Genomic DNA, 21386 nt, shown 5'->3' with positions numbered 1-21386 from the left:
GTTTTGTGAGGAAAATAATGTTATTAACTGGTTCCATGCATTTAAAATAACTGTTCTGTTCTGGAACAGTATATTTCACTTTTGTTCGCGGTTCTGATTTTGTTCCTCAAAAAAAAAGTTGATTCTGTTCCATGACCAGTTCCAAACCCTGATGACAATCCTTAGCAGTAACCTAAAGTGGCCTGCATGACTGCCTCTTGTTTACAGTGTTTACAGATTGTTTACAGTGTTTGTTGTTGTTTACAGTGTTTACAGATTTTAGTCAGAGTCTTGTACAGCGTGGCAGGAACAGCATTGGACAGGGCCAGTCAGTGTTTCTCATCCTTCCATGCTGACAGCTCCTATTCATCTGGCACCCAGGATCACAAAGCTGATCATGCGGCAAACCAATCTGCAGAGGCCGGCTCCACCTGATTTGTGCTGCCTGGCTGTCCTCTCCAGTGGGTCTAGATGGCTGAGGGGTGGCGTGATCTCCAAGGCCCGGCTGAGAGGCAGGGAATCTGGGGAGTTAATGAGGGGGTTAGAGGGCCACTGAGACACAGGGGGGCTGTCAGGGATGGATCAGTAGTCTGGGAAGAGGGATCACTTGTCTTTTAATTTCTCCTGTGCCAGGTCCCTGCACTGTGAATTTCACTGACCCCGAGGGCCACATCAAGATTCCACAACAGCATTCTGCAGCGTTGTCGTCCGACCCTGGAGTGGATTGCACCTATGTGGTGACGGTCTATCTGGGATACGGGATTGAAGTACAGGTCAGTGAAAACAGGATACTGTCTGTTGTCCCTTTTATGGGGTTCACATCCATACACTTTCCCACATCTCAAGGTTTTAATGGAAACCTGCTTAGTGTGTTAATGTTAATGGAAATGAGAGGAGGGCTGTTAGGTCCAGGTTTGCCAATAGGCCTTGGGTTAGTGTTGCTGGACACACTGTTTTAGCACCACAATCCGCTCTCTCTGGCACTCTCTCTCTCTCTCTTCCCTACCTTCATTTAACCTAATTATCATGGCTGTCATTAGAGCCAGCGGCTCTGGTGAAGTGTGTTACACCTTTATGCTATTTTCAGTTGCCCAAATGCTAATGAGCTACGCATCTATTGGAATCTCAAACTAATATAACACTTCAGCTTGCTCATGAAACAAATGGCTCATGTCAACATTTATGAGTGCAGCTTATTAATGCCATTACAAAGCCTTGAGCTTCACATGACTTCAAGGAAAAATAGAAGAAAAAAAATAAACTGCACTTCATGTTTAGCAAGTGTCTTACTTGTAACTAGAGTAGTTTCAAAATAAAATCATTATAGTTATTCCTGAAAATGTTCTCTTGGAGTGGTAAGGGGAAATCTGAATTCAGCCAGGGCTGTTTGCTTGTTGTGTTTCTATTCATTCATGTGGAACTTGTTATCTCTGGGCTGTCACATCAACAGTCCCACCACAATCAATACAGACCCAGCAGCAGAGACACCACAGCATAGCGAAATGTTTAGTCAGCCGTAATTTCATAATGATCTATTGAGACACAATGGCCTACTAAAATTGTTTGCGAAAGCGTAGGTAAAAGACAAACCCCGAGTTCCATTTGCTAGCATGCATTCAGAGGGCCCTCACTTTGGATGCATCTCTTTCACTGGTCCCGTCTTGGCTGCATCCTATGTTTATCTATGGAAGCAGGCATCAGTCATTATTTTCTCCAGGGAAGGAAGGGATTGTGCATCTATTTCCCCTTGTAAAAATAATAATAAGTTACTTAAATTCATGTATGTGGAGTCCACATTAAATAGGTCAAAATGCATTTAGATTCATTTAAATTTCCAGACAAAATGTATAATTCTGTATCACATCAACAGTACCTTAGCAATAAGATTATCTCATAATTCATTGATTGAGTGTTAAATATATTTCACAATGTATTCATCATACATTGCATGATGCAATACAAACTGTGCATTTCATATCATTCATATAATTCTGTCTCATGGAAATGAACCAATTCTAATGCATAGTGAATTTCGTTAGCAATAGTTGCATACTGATGTAGTTCACAGTAAATACTTTAATCTTGGGTTGTGTTCCTAGTTCCTGGTTCAGTGGCCATGGCTGTAGTACTGTATTTTGATTAAATCGGAACAACAATTAATTGAATATACTCTAAATTGGTCACTGAGAAATCTTCCCTTCTTTATTACACACACAATCAAAACAATCTCTCATTGAGCAAAATATATATTTGAGAACATGCTTTTTGTAAAGGGAAAGTAGCATTGTGTAGCATTGTGAATGAAAGTATGTGTGGCATTGGCTAAGTAGGAGAATAAAATGCCTCTTGCAATGGACAGAGTAATTATGTTTTTCCCCTTTGGCTGAAAGAGCCAGTCACAGACCACCAATTACTTAGCTAGAAGTATGCTGACCATAGGGACTTACTGTAAAGTAGCAATTTAGACTTTTGTGCTTCAGATCATGACTAAACCACGACTTATCTCCATGCCCACATTGCATGTTGTTGGTATTTGTCTATCTTTCAATTATGTGGATTGAAAGCCACCTTGCTTGTTTCTCTTGGTGAAAACTTTCCCTTAAATGAAAAGTAACTTTATACAAATCCTTCAGGACCTTTGACTACCAGGACTGATAGGGCCATTGTTCACTCAAGGTCATCTCCAGTTTATGCACGATAAGGAGGCATGCAGTATAATTTAGTGTTTGCCTAAGCAAATGACAATGATACACCCCCACTCATGTCCCAATACCCTTTCAGCTATGCAGTGGACTCAGAGATAACCTACATTAAACCCAGCCACGATTAGAAGGGTCATTGTTAAAGTCTCATGGCATGTTGCCTGAACACAGTGAGATGATCTGGTAAGTAAATCCATATGCACTCTCATTTCAGCACATTGTCTCTAAACATTAGGAACACCCTCCCCCTTTTGCCCTCAGAACAGCCTCAGTTCATCGGGGCATACAAGGTGTCGAAAGCGTTCCACAGGGACACTAGCCCAAGTTGACTCCGATGCTTCCCACTGTTGAGTCAAGTTGGCTGGATGTCCTTTGGGTGGTGGACCATTCTTGATATACAAGGGAAACGGTTGAGCATGAAAAACACAGCAGCTTTACAGTTCTTGATACACTTAACCCTCCTGCTGTGTTCTGGTCAAATTGGACCGAATTTACAAGTTTTCTCTCTGAAAAAATGTAGTTCATTTAATCTGATTGTCATAAGGTTCCATGACTTTGTCCACACAGGGCATCTGAACACACAAAAAACATTTAGATGATTTTCATTACATTTTGGGTGTTTTATTTAACTTTTGTACACCTGTGGTGTTCCCGGTCATTAGAAATGAATGGGTGAGACTACAATTAGTGTATAAAATTGAGTTCAGGCACATGCCCATTCATCAGATGGACACACTTCCTCTCACAGACCCCACACGCACAGACACACACACACACACACACACACACACACACACACACACACACACACACACACACACACACACACACACACACACACACACACACACACACACACACACACACACACACACACACCTCACTCCCCTTCTTGGCTGCCATGGCAACCCCCACAGGAACCTTTCCCCAATATAATCTTTCCCCCACGGGAACCACACCTGTTGGCATTCTCACAATCGCAACATTGTTTTAATAATATATAGAACTTTTCTCGCAACTCTGGTGTTAAAAGCTTTTTTGAGGCCTTGCTCACAATTCATTCTGTGGCAGCACAATGACCAAACGATATACTGTATGTGAGGCTCTTGATCATATCTTTGATCATGACACTGGTGGGGAGGAGAGAGTCCTTGTTAAACTTTGACACAAAGTAGTCTGTGATAAATGGCACAATATGTTTCATCTGAGTATTTGCTATACTCAATATAATCCATACATTATGCTTTTTTTAACTCAAAAACAAGTTGTATGAGCTCAGGTCAATGAGGCCTATAGGCCATAAATAGCAAATAGAAGTTCAAAACTTATGTTGATAAAAAGATCTAACACAACATTAGGTGATAATATATGACTTATTATGGATTCATAATCAGCTCTAATGGTGCGGTAATTTTGGACCAGGAACACAGAATTAATTAACATGAAATGAACACAACAGGAGGGTTAAACCGGTGTTCTTAGCACCTACTAACATACCTCGTTTAACTTCTTGCCTCTAGGGGTTCTGCTAGCGGAACCCCTAGCCAACAGCCAATGGAAATTCAAAACATCAAAAATCTAATAATTTCAATTTCTCAAACATATAACTATTTTACACCATTTTAAAGATACACTTCTCCTGAATCCAACCATGTTGTCCGATTTCAAAAAGGCTTTACAGCGAAAGCAAAACATTAGATTATGTTAGCACAGTACATATACAAAAATAACCACACAGCCATTTTCCAAGCAAGGAGATGTGTCACAAAAACCCAAAATCCATCTAAAATGAAGCACTAACCTTTGACGATCTTCATCAGATGACACTCCTAGGACATCATGTTACACAATACATGTATGTTTTGTTCGATCAAGTTCATATTTATATCCAAAAACAGCATTTTACATTGGCGCGTGATGTTCAGAAAATGATTTGCCTCCAAAACTTCCGGTGAATGTGCACATTCATTTACAGAAATACTCATCATAAACGTTGACAAAATATATAACAATTATTTAAAGAATTATAGATATACTACCTCTTAATGCCACCGCTGTGTCAGATTGCAAAATAACTTTACGGAGAAAGCACATTGTTCAATATTCTGAGTATAGAGCTCCGCCATCCATGCAAGCTATACAGTTAGCCGTCCAGCCACAGCGTCGACAAAACTCTAAAATATGTTAAAAATATTTTCTTACTTTTGCTGATCTTCGGCGGAATGCACTCGGAAGGACTCCCACTTCCACAAGAAATGTTCATTTGTTCGATAAAGTCCTTAATTGATGTCCAAATAAATCAGTTTTGTTGGCGCGTCCAGATCACCATTCCAAAATGCATGATGCGCGTCGACGAAAAGTTATAAAGTTCCCTCAGCGTTTGTAGAAACATGCCAAACCATGTTCACAATCAATCTTTAGTGAGTTTTTAACCTCTATGGGCTAGGCGGGACGAATTCGTCCCACCTGCGTAACAGCCACTTGAAGCCTGTGGCGCGATTTTCAAAACCTTAAAAATCCTATTACTTCAATTTCTCAAACATATGACTATTTTACAGCTATTTAAAGACAAGACTCTCGTTAATCTAACCACACTGTCCGATTTCAAAAAGTCTTTACAACGAAAGCAAAACATTAGATTATGTCAGCAGAGTACCAAGCCAGAAATAATCAGACACCCATTTTTCAAGCTAGCATATAATGTCACAAAAACCCAGAAGACAGCTAAATGCAACACTAACCTTTGATGATCTTCATCAGATGACAACCCTAGGACATTATGTTATACAATACATGCATGTTTTGTTCAATCAAGTTCATATTTATATCAAAAACCAGCTTTTTACATTAGCATGTGACGTTCAGAACTAGCATACCCCCCCGCAAACTTCCGGGGAATTCGCTAACATTTTACTAAATTACTCACGATAAACGTTCACAAAAAGCATAACAATTATTTTAAGAATTATAGATACAGACCTCCTCTATGCACTCGATATGTCCGATTTTAAAATAGCTTTTTGGTGAAAGCACATTTTGCAATATTCTAAGTACATAGCCCAGGCATCACGGGCTAGCTATTTAGACACCCGGCAAGTTTAGCACTCACCATAATCATATTTACTATTATAAAAGTTTGATTACCTTTTGTTGTCTTCGTCAGAATGCACTCCCAGGACTGCTACTTCAATAACAAATGTTGGTTTGGTCCAAAATAATCCATCGTTATATCCGAATAGCGGCGTTTTGTTCGTGCGTTCCAGACACTATCCGAAATGGCAAAGAAGGGTCGCGCGCATGGCGCAATTCGTGACAAAAAAATTCTAAATATTCCATTACCGTACTTCGAAGCATGTCAACCGCTGTTTAAAATCAATTTTTATGCCATTTTTCTCGTAGAAAAGCGATAATATTCCGACCGGGAATCTCCTTTTCGGCAAACAGAGGAAAAAATCACAAAGACGGGGGCGGTCAGGTCACGCGCCTAAGCCCAGAGTCCCTTGATCGGCCACTTGAGAAAGGCGATAATGTGTTTCAGCCTGGGGCTGGGATGACGACATTCAGGTTTTTCCCGGGCTCTGAGCGCCTATGGATGACGTAGGAAGTGTCACGTTAGAGCAGAGACCCTTAGTAAAAGATAGAGATGGCAAAGAAGTTCCAGAAATGGTCAGACAGGCCACTTCCTGTAAAGGAATCTCTCAGGTTTTGACCTGCCATTTGAGTTCTGTTATACTCACAGACACCATTCAAACAGTTTTAGAAACTTTAGTGTGTTTTCTATCCATATGTAATAAGTATATGCATATTCTAGTTACTGGGTAGGAGTGGTAACCAGATTAAATCGGGTACGTTTTTTATCCAGCCGTGTCAATACTGCCCCCTAGCCCTAACAGGTTAACGTAAAACTTTGATAATATTCCAACCGGACAATAGCGTATTCATTACAGAAGAAAAAGAAAATGGCTAGGCCTGCGTGACCGCGCATGAGGTAAGTAAGTGACCCCAGCCAGACCAGGTGTTATTCAATCAAATTGCATAGCAGAAGCCTCAAACAAGGTTCTAATGACTGTTGACATCTAGTGGAAGCCTTAGGAAGTGCAAAATGACCCCACAGACACTGTAGTTTGGATAGAAAATCATTTGAAAAGACTACAACCCTCAGAGTTCCCACTTCCTGGTTGGATACCTCTCAGGTTTTTGCCTGCCATATGAGTTCTGTTATACTCACAGACATCATTCAAACAGTTTTAGAAACTTCAGAGTGTTTTCCATCCAAAACTACTAATAATATGCAAATATTTGACTCTGGGCCCGAGTAGTAGGCAGTTTCATTTGGGTACGTTTTTCATCCGGCCGTGAAAATACTGCCCCCTATAGCGAAGAGGTTAAAGGCACTTAAATATTTTGTCTTGACTATTCACACATACAGAATCCATGTCTCAATTGTCTCAAGGCTTAAACTTAAAACTTCTTTAACCTGTCTCCTCCCCTTCATCTACACTGATTGAAGTGGATTTAACAAGTGACATTAATAAGGGATCATAGCTTTCACCTGGATTCACCTGGTCAGTCTATGTCATGGAAAGAGCAGGTGTTCCTAATGTTTTATCCACTCAGTGTAAGTATTTAGGCATATCATGTGAAGTAGGCCTCATGTGAAATCATTGTCATAAAGGCAAGAGATACGGTTGCATGTAGGTCTAGATTATTTATGGATTCATCATACAGAAATATCAAAACATTATTTTAACAACTCCAAAGCAGTTGCATGTGGCGAAGGAATCACTGACTCGCTGCATTTTTCTATTATCAAGACCCCGGCAGGTAACGCTTAACTGGTAAGGACAGCTCATGAGGTGTCCTAAATATCTGTCGACTTGGTGTGACTCTTATGACTAAAGAGGCTTCATGCATAGCTTTTTTCAGCACCTATGACCAATTTTCTGCTATGACGCTTGGTGGATACGGGCCCAGATGAACCCATCCATTTCCTCAAGATGGAAGCAGATTTCTAATGCACTTAATTCCCGGCAACTAGCTGGAGACTCTCTAATAATATCTTCATATTTTAAAGGCTCTGTGAAATTCTTTTATAAGGGGAAAACAGTCTGAGATGTCATCTGTGTGATTGTGAGTGTGATGCTGGGCCTTGCGAGAGGAGGAGGAGGCCTCCGGGGCATGAAAGATCCTTCTTGATATCTTTCACCAGGGACACTGATGATGAAAAGAGCCGCAGAGATGTACTGATGCCTTTACTCCAGGCCAATTTTCCAAATGTACATAATTGAATGAGATACCTTCTTCATGTGGAGACGAGGGGTGTTTCTGAGAGAGAGGACGCCCACTCCAGTCTGTGCCCCCTTGTGCCCCCTTGCTAAAAAGGAAATAGAGCCATGAAGAGGAAAATGTATTCTCCATGTTTCATATTAACTCTCCATTCTGTCTCCATTGAGAACACATGCATAGGCCAACATGTAAGTGGTTTATAATGGTTCATGAGACTGAGGGTAGGAGTGTTGTTATGAGTGTTGTTATCACCAGGGACAGTCCACGGAAGGGCTGCCTTCACTTTTAGGATTGGTGAGCCACCAGTACTGTTGTCCTGAAGTGAAACAGCTCAGTTGAATCTGCAACCATCACAAAGCATCTGACATTTACGTGATGAAATACACTGAGCGTACAACACATTAGGAACTTGTTTTTTCATAATTGGTTTTTCATGCTCAACAGTTTCTCATGTGTATCAAGAATGGTCCACCACCCAAAGGACATCCAGCCAACTTGACACAACTGGAGTCAACATGGACCAGCAACCTTGTGGAACGCTTTCGACACCTAGTAGAGTCCATGCCCAACGAATTGAGGCTATTCTGAGGGCAAATATTAGGAAGGTGTTCCTAATGTTTTGTACACTCAGTGTATAACCACTAGGATAATAAATAAACATGTTTTTCGATTATTGAATTACCTACATCATGGTATTTCAAGTTATCCATCTGGAGCGCAGTATCACATTGTTAAAAAAAGATGTCTAAATTGGGCATGCCTATAAGTTGGGCAATTGAAGGCATCTAGGGCCTATGTTAACTTTGATTGTGTTTGATGAAAATTATAAACCTTTCAAATATATGCAGCATTATCGGCAAGTGACTTGATGCCTACTGTGCCAAAGCGATTTAGAGTTATTTAACATAGTGACGAGTGCGTTTATATAATGATAACCATCAGAATTGGTTAAAAAAAGGTTATGCATGCAAACATATTAGGCAATAATTAAGTGTAGGCAAACTGATCTTGTCAGAAAAAAATGATATCAAATGTTTTATCATTGCAACATTTGATGTACAGTCACATTCATCATGGTTGTCTGAAGCGACCCGTGATATAGGTTCACAGCTGGCGATGCCTCATCGCCATTGTTTATTCCCCAATTTGCAACAATGTCAATGAGCGTCATCACTATCTTTCCTTTGCTGTACCTCAAACTGTTGTGATTATCAGCTGAGAAACTTTAATGACTTGATTTTACTCCTGTCTGGGCAGTGTCTTAACATCATCCTAAAGCCTACTCTGAGCTGGGAGTTTTTTGTTGTTGTCTTCAAACAGGTTTTAACAGGATTCCTAAGACCTTTTCTGAGATGCTTTGTGTACACTGCCCAGATCTGATCAGGGATTTAAACTTCTGTGTAATGTATACCTAGTTTGAGGGAAACCTGTTAGCCTGTGTGTCTATGCCCAAACACAAGCTAGGATTCAGGAAGTGAGACCTGCTTAGAACTAAGGTTTAATGATAGTCAAAGGTGGGTGGTTGATTAATCCACATGGTCCAATTGAGTGAAGTGCAAGACCGTGGTTCACAGTTGTCGTGTCTTTGGGGGTACCATTAAACGGAAGATATGTTTATCAATTAGCTCCCTGTAATTATTATCACGCGATTAAACTGATTAATCGTTTAATTGTAATTAACTAGGAGATCGGGGCACCAAGGAGAATATTCAGATTACAAAGCTATAATTTTCCTAATATAACTTTCCTGTACTATAATATTATATTCTATTATAGTATAGGTCGATTATCTTCTAGTTTAAATGGTGTATTTACCTCTAGTCCAGTCTCATTCCAAAACGTCGTAAATTGTTGTATCTGCACGAACCCAGTCTTTACTAAAATCATCCATACATCAATTGTCTTAAAATCATTTATTTACTACACTAAGTAATTAACAGAAAAACATACAAACAGTAATTATCGTCACAAAGGTTTGGTATCGGAATGTGCCCTACTGGCTAAACAGGCAGGTCGGCCTGTTGAACAATGGATCATAAAAGGTCGGCTGAGAAGTTACACAGGGTTCATTAATATTAACAATTGACAATTGAAGGCTCACTCATTCGGGAACAATTGCAATCAATATATATTTACGCTCAGTGTGTCGTTCTGATTCTTGTTGGAGAGTAGTTCTGTTGGGGAGTTTTGTCCGCGTTCTCTCTCTCTCTCTCTCGGTTAGAATGGATCTTTCAGAGCGACATTCATTAATGTCGTCATAGAATGGTGGTTTCGTTGGTCTTCGCGTTCAATGATATAATTTACTTAGCTGCAGACTAATAATTAATATCAAAGACTTGTTCTTATTCTGTCAGTATCAATAGTCTAAAAGTTAACCACGTGGTATGGTTCACTTTCAGTAGAGGAATTGGAAGGTAAAACCTATTAGCCAACGGAGTGTAGGCCTGGTCTGGGGAAATGTAAATCGGGGGGTGTTTTATAGTGCCCATAGAACAGGCTTGTCAAATGACGCCTGGTCCTGTATGGGTCCCTGGGGGCGTGCCTATGACTGAGTTAGATTTGGTTACAGAAATACAATTCTATCACATTACATCAGTACATAGCATCTCAATGTCTTACAAAAGCTTTATCCTTATTAATACATATTCCATACATATGATGCAAGTCTTAAACTGAGTCTATTATATAAACAGTTTTATGGTAATATGGCTATATTGTCTCTTCTGAGTATCACTAAATTGTACCCAGCGGATCAGTTCGTAGCTGGATTCTTCACCAATCTTCCATACCTTCTCCAGAACACAAAATGTCGCTTGGCTCTCCAATTCTATGAGTTGGAAGAATTTCCTGTGTCTCTCTATGGGCCATGTGGCCAGAGACTCTCCTGGAATTTTAGAGTTTTTACGACCCTTTACACACAGGGTCGATTGGGTGCAAAAGGGAGGGGTCAACTGTCCTCCCTGTACCAAAAGAGGCCAACGTCATGACATACCCCCCCTGGTGGTTTGGATGTTGTTTATCCGGCAAGTTACAAATCAACATAAAATCATGACCACGTGATGTCCCATTGGTAGATCATCGTTGCAGTCCTCTCTGGTGGTTGAACTTGGTAGGCTCTCTGAAAGCGGAGCCGTCCACCACAAGGATGGGCAGTTGATGTCCGGTTGGTGATCGCCGTTGCGGTCTCCTCAATTGGTGTACCTTGGTAGGTTCCCTGGAAGCTGTAAAGTACCCCAGGAAGGGCCAGGGGATGTCCTGGTTGGTGATCGCCGTTGCGGTCCCCCCTCTGGTGGTTTACCTTGGTAGTCTCTCTGACAGCGGGCATGCCGCCACAAGGATAGGCTGTGGGTGTCCGGATTTGGGGTCGCCGTTCCGGACCCGTCGTCCAGACTGGAAGATCTGGGCAGTAACTTAGGCAGATGTTAACAACGCACACACACTCATGAAATATATATAATTACATTCATTCCCCAATGAGCGGCGTTGTGGCACTAAGTGATGGTTGTATGGGGACTTTGTTTATGGCTCTATCACTTCCTAAGTGTCAAAGGAACTGAACCGAAAAGGAATGAAAGCATAAACAAAACAAAAATATACAAAATATAGTTCACACAAAAAAATCATCTAATTGGACTGTATTCTATATACGTCCAATGTTCTGGCAAAATGATTATCATGGCATTGTCTCTAATGCCATATCTAGGGTTTTCCTACTTGGTGTGTTGCTTAGGCGCTATCCTAAGTTGATAACTATATGATAAGTCTACAGCTGTAATGCACTAGTTTTGGGCAGTCTACAGGTATGACCTACGGACTTCTGGGAAGAAAACTGGTGAGTGCTGTAGAGTCAAAGGCCTAGAAGTAAACGTTCAACTTTACTAAGGCTGGTATATTGCTTGGGCCCTTAAGTGGTCCTAGCATAAATCCTAATTGGATGTTCCGTTGTGCATGTGCGTTTATGCTTACACAAGCGCTCATGTCAAGGGAAGAAAACCAAGTATCCGGGCAGATTACAACTTGTTCAGAATGAGTCTGACGTAGTCAGGTAATTTTCAGGTCAATGCCTGGAGGTCAGTCAGAATTGGTGTCAAGGGAGTCTGTAGTAGTTTTCTACAAGTCACTGTCTTCCACTATTGTAGTGGCGATAGGTATGAAGTCTATTTCATAGATATGTTATCCACGGAGGAGCTAACCTCACGACGGAAGTACTCTTTAAGTATTGGACCAGTCATACGTGGTGTGATCATGGTTCATGACTTCTAATAATGTTACTCCTGAATGGAGGGTCCTATTTATTAGTGACATGTGTGTTAACCATTGGAAGAGTGCACTGGAGATTCCCCTCCACGTGTTGCACTCTGAGTGACTCCTATGTCGCTGTTGTCAATGGTAATTTGATTGGTTAAGTCTCTAACCTTCTTACTGATTGTAGCTGGTATTGGTACTGGTACTCAAGGGGACCAGTTATTCTACCGATTTATTCTGAAATATTATCTACCGGAACACATGATTGGAGCATTTTACTAGTTGTATTGTAGTTGAACCTACGCATGGCAAAGAATGATTATTGATGCCATTAGTTTTGGAGGTGGACAAGTCCACTGGACTTCCTTTACGACCAGTGTGGTACACCTCAGTACTATCTTAGATGTCTTCTAAGATAATCCCCGTCTAGGGGCCTGTCTGCTCCTCACTGTTCTCATAGGAGAGTTTACAACTAGATTTGATTTATGCTCTGGCGGCCTCGTACGGTGTTGTCCGTAGTCTCGACCCCCCCACCGGCCTCGATGAGGCTCATCATGGGTCTGGGCTACTATTCCCCCCCTTTGTGCCTCGGGACCCCCCACCAGCGGGTGGTGTTGGTGTCCGATGCGCAAATGAAAAGGTCGGACCCTATGTACGAGTTGTCAGCGGCCGCGTTTTTATGAGAGTGGCTGTAACCTTTCAACCAAATCTCCTGGTGTTTGTGCTTCAAAACGCTCAGTGGCTGTCGAGGCATGTCAGTCACCACCGCGTCCGCGTGTGGCAACCTCTTCATTACTTGTGAACTGAGACGAGGATATCGGTCTGTGATATCGCAAAGTGTTTCACAAGTGGGAGTCATCAGGTCAGTTGCTGGACTGACGCCATTAGTGTCATTGTAAGGGGTGACAGTCCCCAACAAAGCGGAAGGTGTATCATCGGAAGCAGAGTATACTCTGCGCATCAATGTTTTTCTTGCTGGGACGGCCGCAGTGCTTGCGGAAGTGTCCAAAGGGAAAGAAAAGTTCATCTCAACTACCGTATTACATGACTGCAAGGAGGAGGGAAGTTGCTTATTCACAGAGACAGCTGGCTCGAAATCATGAAAAGAATGGTCAATCAGGTTGGCTGATGGACTGTGTCGAGATATCGTACAATCTCCGTGGATCGGATTTTGTACCAAGAGGTTTCTAAACGTCTTTTTCTCAAGGGGTGCTTTCGACAGATACCCCTCGTGAAGGACTGCGTTGCAGCTAGCGTTAGGGGGAGACGGTGTGGTCAGTGGAGAAGGCACTGTGGCCTGTGACCATACCTGGTTGGTTTTCCAATCCATCAATGGGAGTAACCGATCCATCAAATTTGCTCCAAGTAGCAGGGTTACAGTTTCGAGGCTGGTAACATACACAGTGTGAACGAGCGATACGTCCTGGAAGTGTAGTTTCAGCATGACTCTCAATGTGAGAGGCGAGGTAGTCTGAGTGACCCCTCGAAGTTTAGTGTCGCATCGTTCCACTTTTAACCAACGTTTAGTTGGTTTCAAAGCCCTTTTGAGATCATCAAACAATGTTTGAGAGATGAGTGATATTGTCGCACCCGAATCAATTAGCGCATGACAAGCTAAGCAGTCCTCCAGGACTGTTTCCAGGTATGGCCGTTTAGATTCGTGGTTAGTGGACATATTCCCCACAAAGTGGAGTGGTCGTTCGCAACGACGTGATGTGCCATGTCTGTTCAAGATGGAAGCAGATTGACTTTTCCGATTTTGAGTGGGCTTGGCTTTAACGAAGCGTTTGACCTTTTTCTTCGCAACTTTTGTATCAGAGTCTATGGACAGAGCCCGGGGGCTTGTTTCTTGATCAAGCGGGCCCTGGATAGGGTCTTGAATGAGAGTGGGAGAAATTTGAACTTTAACGTCCATGCTATGGGTGTTAATTCCTGCGGACCTGGTGTCCGGTAATTCCCCGTCTAGTCCTTGTGACTTATCTTTTACCCTTTTCTCAAATTGTTCTCGCTTAAGTTCTTCCCGTAGTGGGACTTCTGGAGAACATTGGTCTACGTTTTGATCGTCCTTCAACCCTTTGTTACCCTTGTGCTCTGACACTTTTGTTGGGTTGGGTGCAGGAACGTAGCGAACGGGTCGATTGTAGCGGTAGTCATGTTGATGGCTACGTATTTTACAGTTATTTAGACCGCGGAGGTTATTGGAATCAGGGTTTCGTGGTAGAAACTGTTGTTGTGCGTCATCTCTCGACGCTCCAATACCTGATAATGCACCCTCTAACTGGAGTGAGTGCTCCTGGTTAAACTTCAAAACTGAGTGGTCAGGGCTCTTAGCGTTGTGAACTTTTGATGCCTCAAAAGCTGTGCTTGCAAGCTCTCTGAGTTGTAAGATAGGCAAGCCAACGTGGGCTGCAGGGCCCAAGTAGGTAATGAAGGTGGGATACATGTTCGACAGAAACATTTGTTTGAATGGTAACAGCTCTTCCATTCCTGTTTCTGTGAGTAGGCCAAAGTAAGCTGAACGAAGCCTATGATAGAAAGCTTGTGGGTGTTCGTTCCGAGCTTGTTTGACGGTGTTAGCCAGTGAGCTATCGTGTTTGCGAGTCGCAGAACCACTGAATTCTAATTTCAAAGCTGTGGCAAGTTTAGCATAGTCATTTAGCACGTGTTGCTGTTGTAGACGAATGAACCTCGTCACGTGTCTATTCGACGTTCGCTTCAACAGGTAAACCCTGTCAGAACCCGTAGCGTTCGGGTAGCCACCCAACGCGTCCTCTATGTCAGCTAGGACCGTCTCAGTATCATTTGGCTGACCTGGAACGGGGTCAAAGGTGGGGAAATTCTTCACGAGTTTGTCAAGGTATTCCGCGCCAAGCGGGCGGAGAGGGTTGGCTTCATCCTGTGGAGAGATTGGGGCCGAAAGGCCAAGAGAAGAAGCCAAGCCTTGTTGTTGTTGGCCAAGAGGCGCCATATTACTCAGTGCCGAAGGGCCAAGAGGAGAAGACTGAGGGACACATGAGGGAGGCAAGGTCTGAAACCTATTGTCTTCACTCCTGTGAGTACAGGGCTCCGGTTGCTTGGATGGGAAGTCGCGCTGTAGAGCGTGACCATTCTGGATTTCCTCCAGATGGTACCTAAGGGTGGAATTCTGCTGCATTGCAGAGTCCACTTGAGCGCTTAGAGTACTGATTTTGGACACGTGAGTGTCACACCTGCTCCTTTTGGTCTCAAACTTATCTGTCATGGTTTGCAGATAGAGGTCTTGAGTACGGAGCGAGAGATTCAGTGATGAGATTTCCTCTGCTTGCTTACAAATCAATATTTCCAACCTCATCACCTGAGTTCTCTCATCATTCATTAGGTCAGCGACTTCAATAAGTTCTGCTGATTTATCATCCAACTTTGTCATTGTGTTCATTAACTGATCGTCCTTGGTTTGCAGCGCTTTGAGGAGCACCGTGTTATTTTGAGTAACATTCAACAAAACAGCATGCATGTTGTCAAGTTGAGCGCTCCTGTTTGTAGATAACTCTTCGGATTTATCTAGTTTGGCGTGGACATCATCGTATTTAGTTTTGGCTAAATCGAGTTGTTCCTGTAGCATATGATTTTGTTCCTGTAGAAAACGATTTTGTTGAAGAGCTTGTGCTTGTTCATCGTCATACGTTTTTGCAATTACATTTAATTGTTCAGTTTTCGAACGCAGTTCCATAGCTAGCAGAATTTTTCCCTTTTCTGCATTTGTCATTGGTTTCCCGGTTCTCTCCACCTGTCCCTTTATGTCTACCGTTACCTGCTCGTGCTTCAGCTGTGCACTGCGGTATTGGACAGATGGCAATCTCGGATGGCAAGACATCAGAGCTAGACTGGAGAGAACCTTTACGAGGCCTGCGCCCGATGGTTGATTTTGGAAAACATTGTTGTCTGCTTTTCCACTAATGGCATAATTAGGGTTGTTATCGCTGCTGAGGTCAGAGATCAATCCATTTACGGGTGGAGGTTCACTAATTAGGGGGCGAGTGGGGACCACCCCCTCTGATAGCCTGCACATTATTAGAACATTTGAAAGGAAAAATGTTTTTCCTAATTTTCCAAAATTTGGTTTTGGAATGTGGAAAACTGCAAAGACGATTTTAATCTATTTATAGACGTTAATGAACCATCAGTACTGTACAGTACTGTGGAAGTTGAACGTGAATGAATTTGCCAAAGCAAATTGAATTAATCAATGCCAATGATTAGTCCTACCTGGGTAGGCTATCTGGGTATTAAACTTGAATTACCTGAGAGGTTGCTTCATCCCGGGTTAATATGCAAAGTTTAAGTTGTCTCATTTAATTGGAAGAACCTAGAAAGGTATGTTCGACAATTTAACTAAATAAATTGAATGAGACGATAATCCATACAATCTCCATTGATTGGATATAATAAGTGTAAACCGTAGTTCAAATGTTGGGACCCTTCACCACTGGGTACGCTCCTCCCTGGGGCTGAAGCCACATGGGATTCACCCCCGTCAGTAGTGGGTTTGGTGAATGTGCTTTGCTAAAGCAGATTTTACTGATTAATCTATTTATGATATATCAAACCTGTATAGGCTATATGGGAATTAACTTTCAATTAACCTGAGAGCATTGCTTCATCTAAGTTAAGTTTGGAAAAAGTTAATCATGTCTCATTGTAGACGCCCAATCAATTTTGGATATTATTTGAAAGATCCACTTGAAAAGGTAAAGTATCAATAGTCTAAAAGTTAACCACGTGGTATGGTTCACTTTCAGTAGAGGAATTGGAAGGTAAAACCTATTAGCCAACGGAGTGTAGGCCTGGTCTGGGGAAATGTAAATCGGGGGGGGGTTTTATAGTGCCCATAGAACAGCTTGTCAAATGACGCCTGGTCCTGTATGGGTCCCTGGGGGCGTGCCTATGACTGAGTTAGATTTGGTTACAGAAATACAATTCTATCACATTACATCAGTACATAGCATCTCAATGTCTTACAAAAGCTTTATCCTTATTAATACATATTCCATACATATGATGCAAGTCTTAAACTGAGTCTATTATATAAACAGTTTTATGGTAATATGGCTATATTGTCTCTTCTGAGTATCACCAAATTGTACCCAGCGGATCAGTTCGTAGCTGGATTCTTCACCAATCTTCCATACCTTCTCCAGAACACAAAATGTCGCTTGGCTCTCCAATTCTATGAGTTGGAAGAATTTCCTGTGTCTCTCTATGGGCCATGTGGCCAGAGACTCTCCTGGAATTTTAGAGTTTTTACGACCCTTTACACACAGGGTCGATTGGGTGCAAAAGGGAGGGGTCAACTGTCCTCCCTGTACCAAAAGAGGCCAACGTCATGACACAGTTATATAAGTAAATGGAGAGCAGAATGGGCTTCAGGATGTGGAGTTGGAAATGCAGAATTTAAATGTTGCATTTACATGGGAGTTGCTGCTTACGTCTAGGCAAACCAGGTGTATATTCCATTATGTGTTTTACATGTTTTACATATATACACTACCGTTCAAAAGTTTGGGTCACTTAGAAAAATCCTTGTTTTTGAAAGAAAAGCACATTTCTTGTGTATTAAAATAACATCAAATTGATCCAAAATAGAGTGTATACATTGTTAATGTCGTAAATGACTATTGTAGCTGGAAACAGATGATTTTTAATGGAATATCTACATAGGTGTACAGAGGCCCATTAACAGCAACCATCACTCTTGTGTTCCAATAGCACGTTGTGTTAGCTAATCCAAGGTTATCATTTCAAAAGGCTAATTGATCATTAGAAAACCCTTTTGCAATTATGTTAGCACAGCTGAAAACTGTTGTCCTGATTAATGAAGCAATTCATCTGGCCTTCTTTAGACTAGTTGAGTATCTGGAGCATCAGCATTTGTGGGTTCGATTACAGGCTCCAAATGGCCAGAAACAAAGACCCTTCTTCTAAAACTCATCAGTCTATTCTTGTTCTGAGAAATTAAGGTTATTTCATGCGAGATTTTGCCAAAAAACTGAAGATCTCGTACAATGCTATGTACTATTCCCTTCACAGAACAGTGCAAACGGGCTCTAACCAGAATAGATATAGGAGTGGGAGGCCTCGGTGCATAACTGAGCAAGAGGACAAGTACATTAGTGTCTAGTTTGAGGAACAGACGCCTCACAAGTCCTCACCTGGCAGCTTCATTAAATAGTACCCGCAAAACACCAGTCTCAACGTCAACCGGGAAAAGGCGACTCCGGGATGCTGGCCTTCTAATCAGAGCTGATGCTCCAGATACTCAACTAGTCTAAAGAAGGCCAGTTTAATTGCTTCTTTAATCAGGACAACATTTTCAGCTGTGCTAACATAATTACAAAAGGGTTTTCTAATGATCAATTGGCCTTTTAAAATGATCAACTTGGATTAGCTAACACAATGTGCCATTGGAACACAGGAGTGATGGTTGCTGATAATGGGCCTCTGTACGCATATGTAGATATTCCATTAAAAATCATCTGTTTCCAGCTACAATAGTCATTTACAACATTAACAATGTCTACACTGTATTTCAGATCAATTTGATGTTATTTTAATGGACAAAAAATGTGCTTTTCTTTTAAAAACAAGGAATTTTCTAAGTGACCCAAACTTTTGAACGGTGGTGTACTTTTTTGGGCTTATGCAAATCACCAGCCTGGGAAATTGGGCCATGATTAGTTTTAGGCTTCCCACAGACACACATGGTAATGGCTATTGAATGTTTACTTCCTTATTTTTCTGTCCTTCCTGCAAAACGATCTCCACATTACCCCTTCCCTGGCATTTCTAATACTCCAAACACCTAATTTACTATGAAAGACCTTGAATGGTTGAGCTTTTTCATCCCGCCCGGCTCTGGAGGGCTAAGATAAGTTTAGGTGGAGGGTGTTTGTTTGTATGTATGTTTTTCTCCTGCTTGGGGTTTTGGATCTATGCTGGGGTTAATGGCACACAGACACGCACACGCACACACACACACACACACACACACACACACACACACACACACACACACACACACACACACACACACACACACACACACACACACACACACACACACACACACACACACACACACACACACACACACACACACACACACACACAACCGCGCTCTCAGTCAAGCTTTTGATATAGTAGCTCTTGTTCTCTCTAGCCCCTCCAGTGGACTCCTATCTCAGCAGGCAGTCTCTGTGTAGTGGAATATAATGAAATGCTGGTGCTGGAAAGCATGTAGAGCCCTGTTTATCAACCCACATCACTGAGGCAGGTAGCCTGATGGGATGAGTATGCCCATGTGAGGACCAACTGGACCCAACACACAGATTGAAACAGGGACTAAAAGGCTCTGACCAGTGGATGAATGGGCAGAGGACCTTGGACAAATGTGATAAAGGGCTGTAGAGTCACATGCTAGGCCTAGTGTTCAGTTAGAGAGATAGAACAACTCAATAGGCAGTCTCGCACCTCCCTCTCTGGTGACGGCAGATATTGATTGAAGCCAGGGCATGTGTTACCACTCCAAATCACCTGCCACTCAAGGAGGCTGTACTGTCTGCAGGATGTCACAGGATCAATCTGCCCAGGCTCTTAGGACTGTAATGAAATGAATGGACATGTAAACCTGTGTCATGACTGTCCAAGAGAATCCAAATAGGTCAGATCAAGTTTGCAATGAATAACTTCAATCAGACCTCCTTTCACCGTAGAGCGGGAGGAAATAACTAATGGGGATTGACACTCCCGTCCTTTTGTAAATCAAAGCAGAAGATCCAGGCCTGTGCTCTCCAAATTCACCAAAGGAATGTTTTTATTTCCATTTTTTTATTTAACCTTTATTTAACCAGGCAAGTCAGTTAAGAACAAATTCATATTTACAATTTGGCCTACCAAAATGCAAAAGTCTTCCTGTGGGGACGGGGGCTGGGATTAAAAATGTTAAATAAATTAAATATAAATATAGGACAAAACACTCATCACGACAAGAGAGACACCACAACACTACATAAAGAGAGACCTAAGACAACAGCATAGCATGGCAGCAACACATGACAACACAGCATGGTAGCAACACAACATAACAACAACATGGTAGCAACACAACATGGTAGCAGCACAAAACATGGTACAAACATTATTGGGCACAGATAACAGCACAAAGGGCAAGAAGGTAGAGACAACAATGCATCACACAAAGCAGCCACAACTGTCAGTAAGAGTGTCCATGATTGAGTCTTTGAATGAAGAGATTGAGATAAAACTGTCCAGTTTGAGTGTTTGTTGCAGCTCGTTCCAGTCGCTAGCTGCAGTGAACTGAAAAGAGGAGCGAGCCAGGGATGTGTGTGCTTTGGGGACCTTTAACAGAATGTGACTGGCAGAATGGGTGTTGTATGTGGAGGATGAGGGCTGCAGTAGATATCTCAGATAGGGGTGAGTGAGGCCTAAGAGGGTTTTATAAATAAGCATCAACCAGTGGGTCTTGCGACGAGTATACAGAGATGACCAGTTTACAGAGGAGTATAGAGGGCAGTGATGTGTCCTATAAGGAGCACTGGTGGCAAATCTGATGGCCGAATGGTAAAGAACATCTAGCTGCTCGAGAGCACCCTTATCTGCTGATCTATAAATTGCATCTCCGTAATCTAGCATGGGTAGGATGGTCATCTGAATCCGGGTTAGTTTGGCAGCTGGGGTAAAAGAGGAGCAATTACAATAGAGGAAACCAAATCTAGATTTAACTTTAGCCTGCACCTGTGATATGTGCTGAGAGAAGGACAGTGTACCATCTAGCCGTACTCCCAAGTACTTGTATTAGGTGACTACCTCAAGCTCTAACCCTCAGAGGTAGTAATCATACCTGTGGGGAGAGGGGCATTCTTCTTACCAAACCACATGACCTTTGCTTTGGAGAGGTTCAGAACAAGGTTAAGGGTAGAGAAAGCTTATTGGACACTAAGAAAGCTTTGTTGTAGAGCATTTAACACAACAATCCGGGGAGGGGCCAGTTGAGTTTAAGACTGTATCATCTGTATATAAATGATTGAGCGAGATTCCTACTGCCTGAGCTATGTTGTTGATGTAAATTGAGAAGAGCGTGGGGCCTAGGATTGAGCCTTGGGGTACTCCCTTGGTGAC

At 42.2% G+C, this 21386-nt stretch overlaps 1 protein-coding gene across 6 annotated transcripts in view; it reads left to right on the top strand.

Annotated features, from left to right (window-relative positions):
• The window catches only part of LOC106603277 (seizure protein 6), a 254630-nt gene that overhangs the window by 122638 nt on the left and 110606 nt on the right, over nt 1-21386 (top strand). For all 6 annotated transcript variants that reach the window (XM_014196718.2, XM_014196716.2, XM_014196715.2 and 3 more), the window contains exon 3: nt 613-752. In XM_014196718.2, the coding sequence (XP_014052193.1) occupies nt 613-752 (140 nt within the window). The remainder of the gene's footprint in view (nt 1-612; nt 753-21386) is intronic.

Source organism: Salmo salar, chromosome ssa04 (genome assembly GCF_905237065.1).
Source record: "Salmo salar chromosome ssa04, Ssal_v3.1, whole genome shotgun sequence".
NCBI lineage: Eukaryota > Metazoa > Chordata > Actinopteri > Salmoniformes > Salmonidae > Salmo > Salmo salar.
The sequence above is the reverse complement of the archived record's forward strand: the minus strand, read 5'-3'. Positions and strand labels throughout refer to the sequence as shown.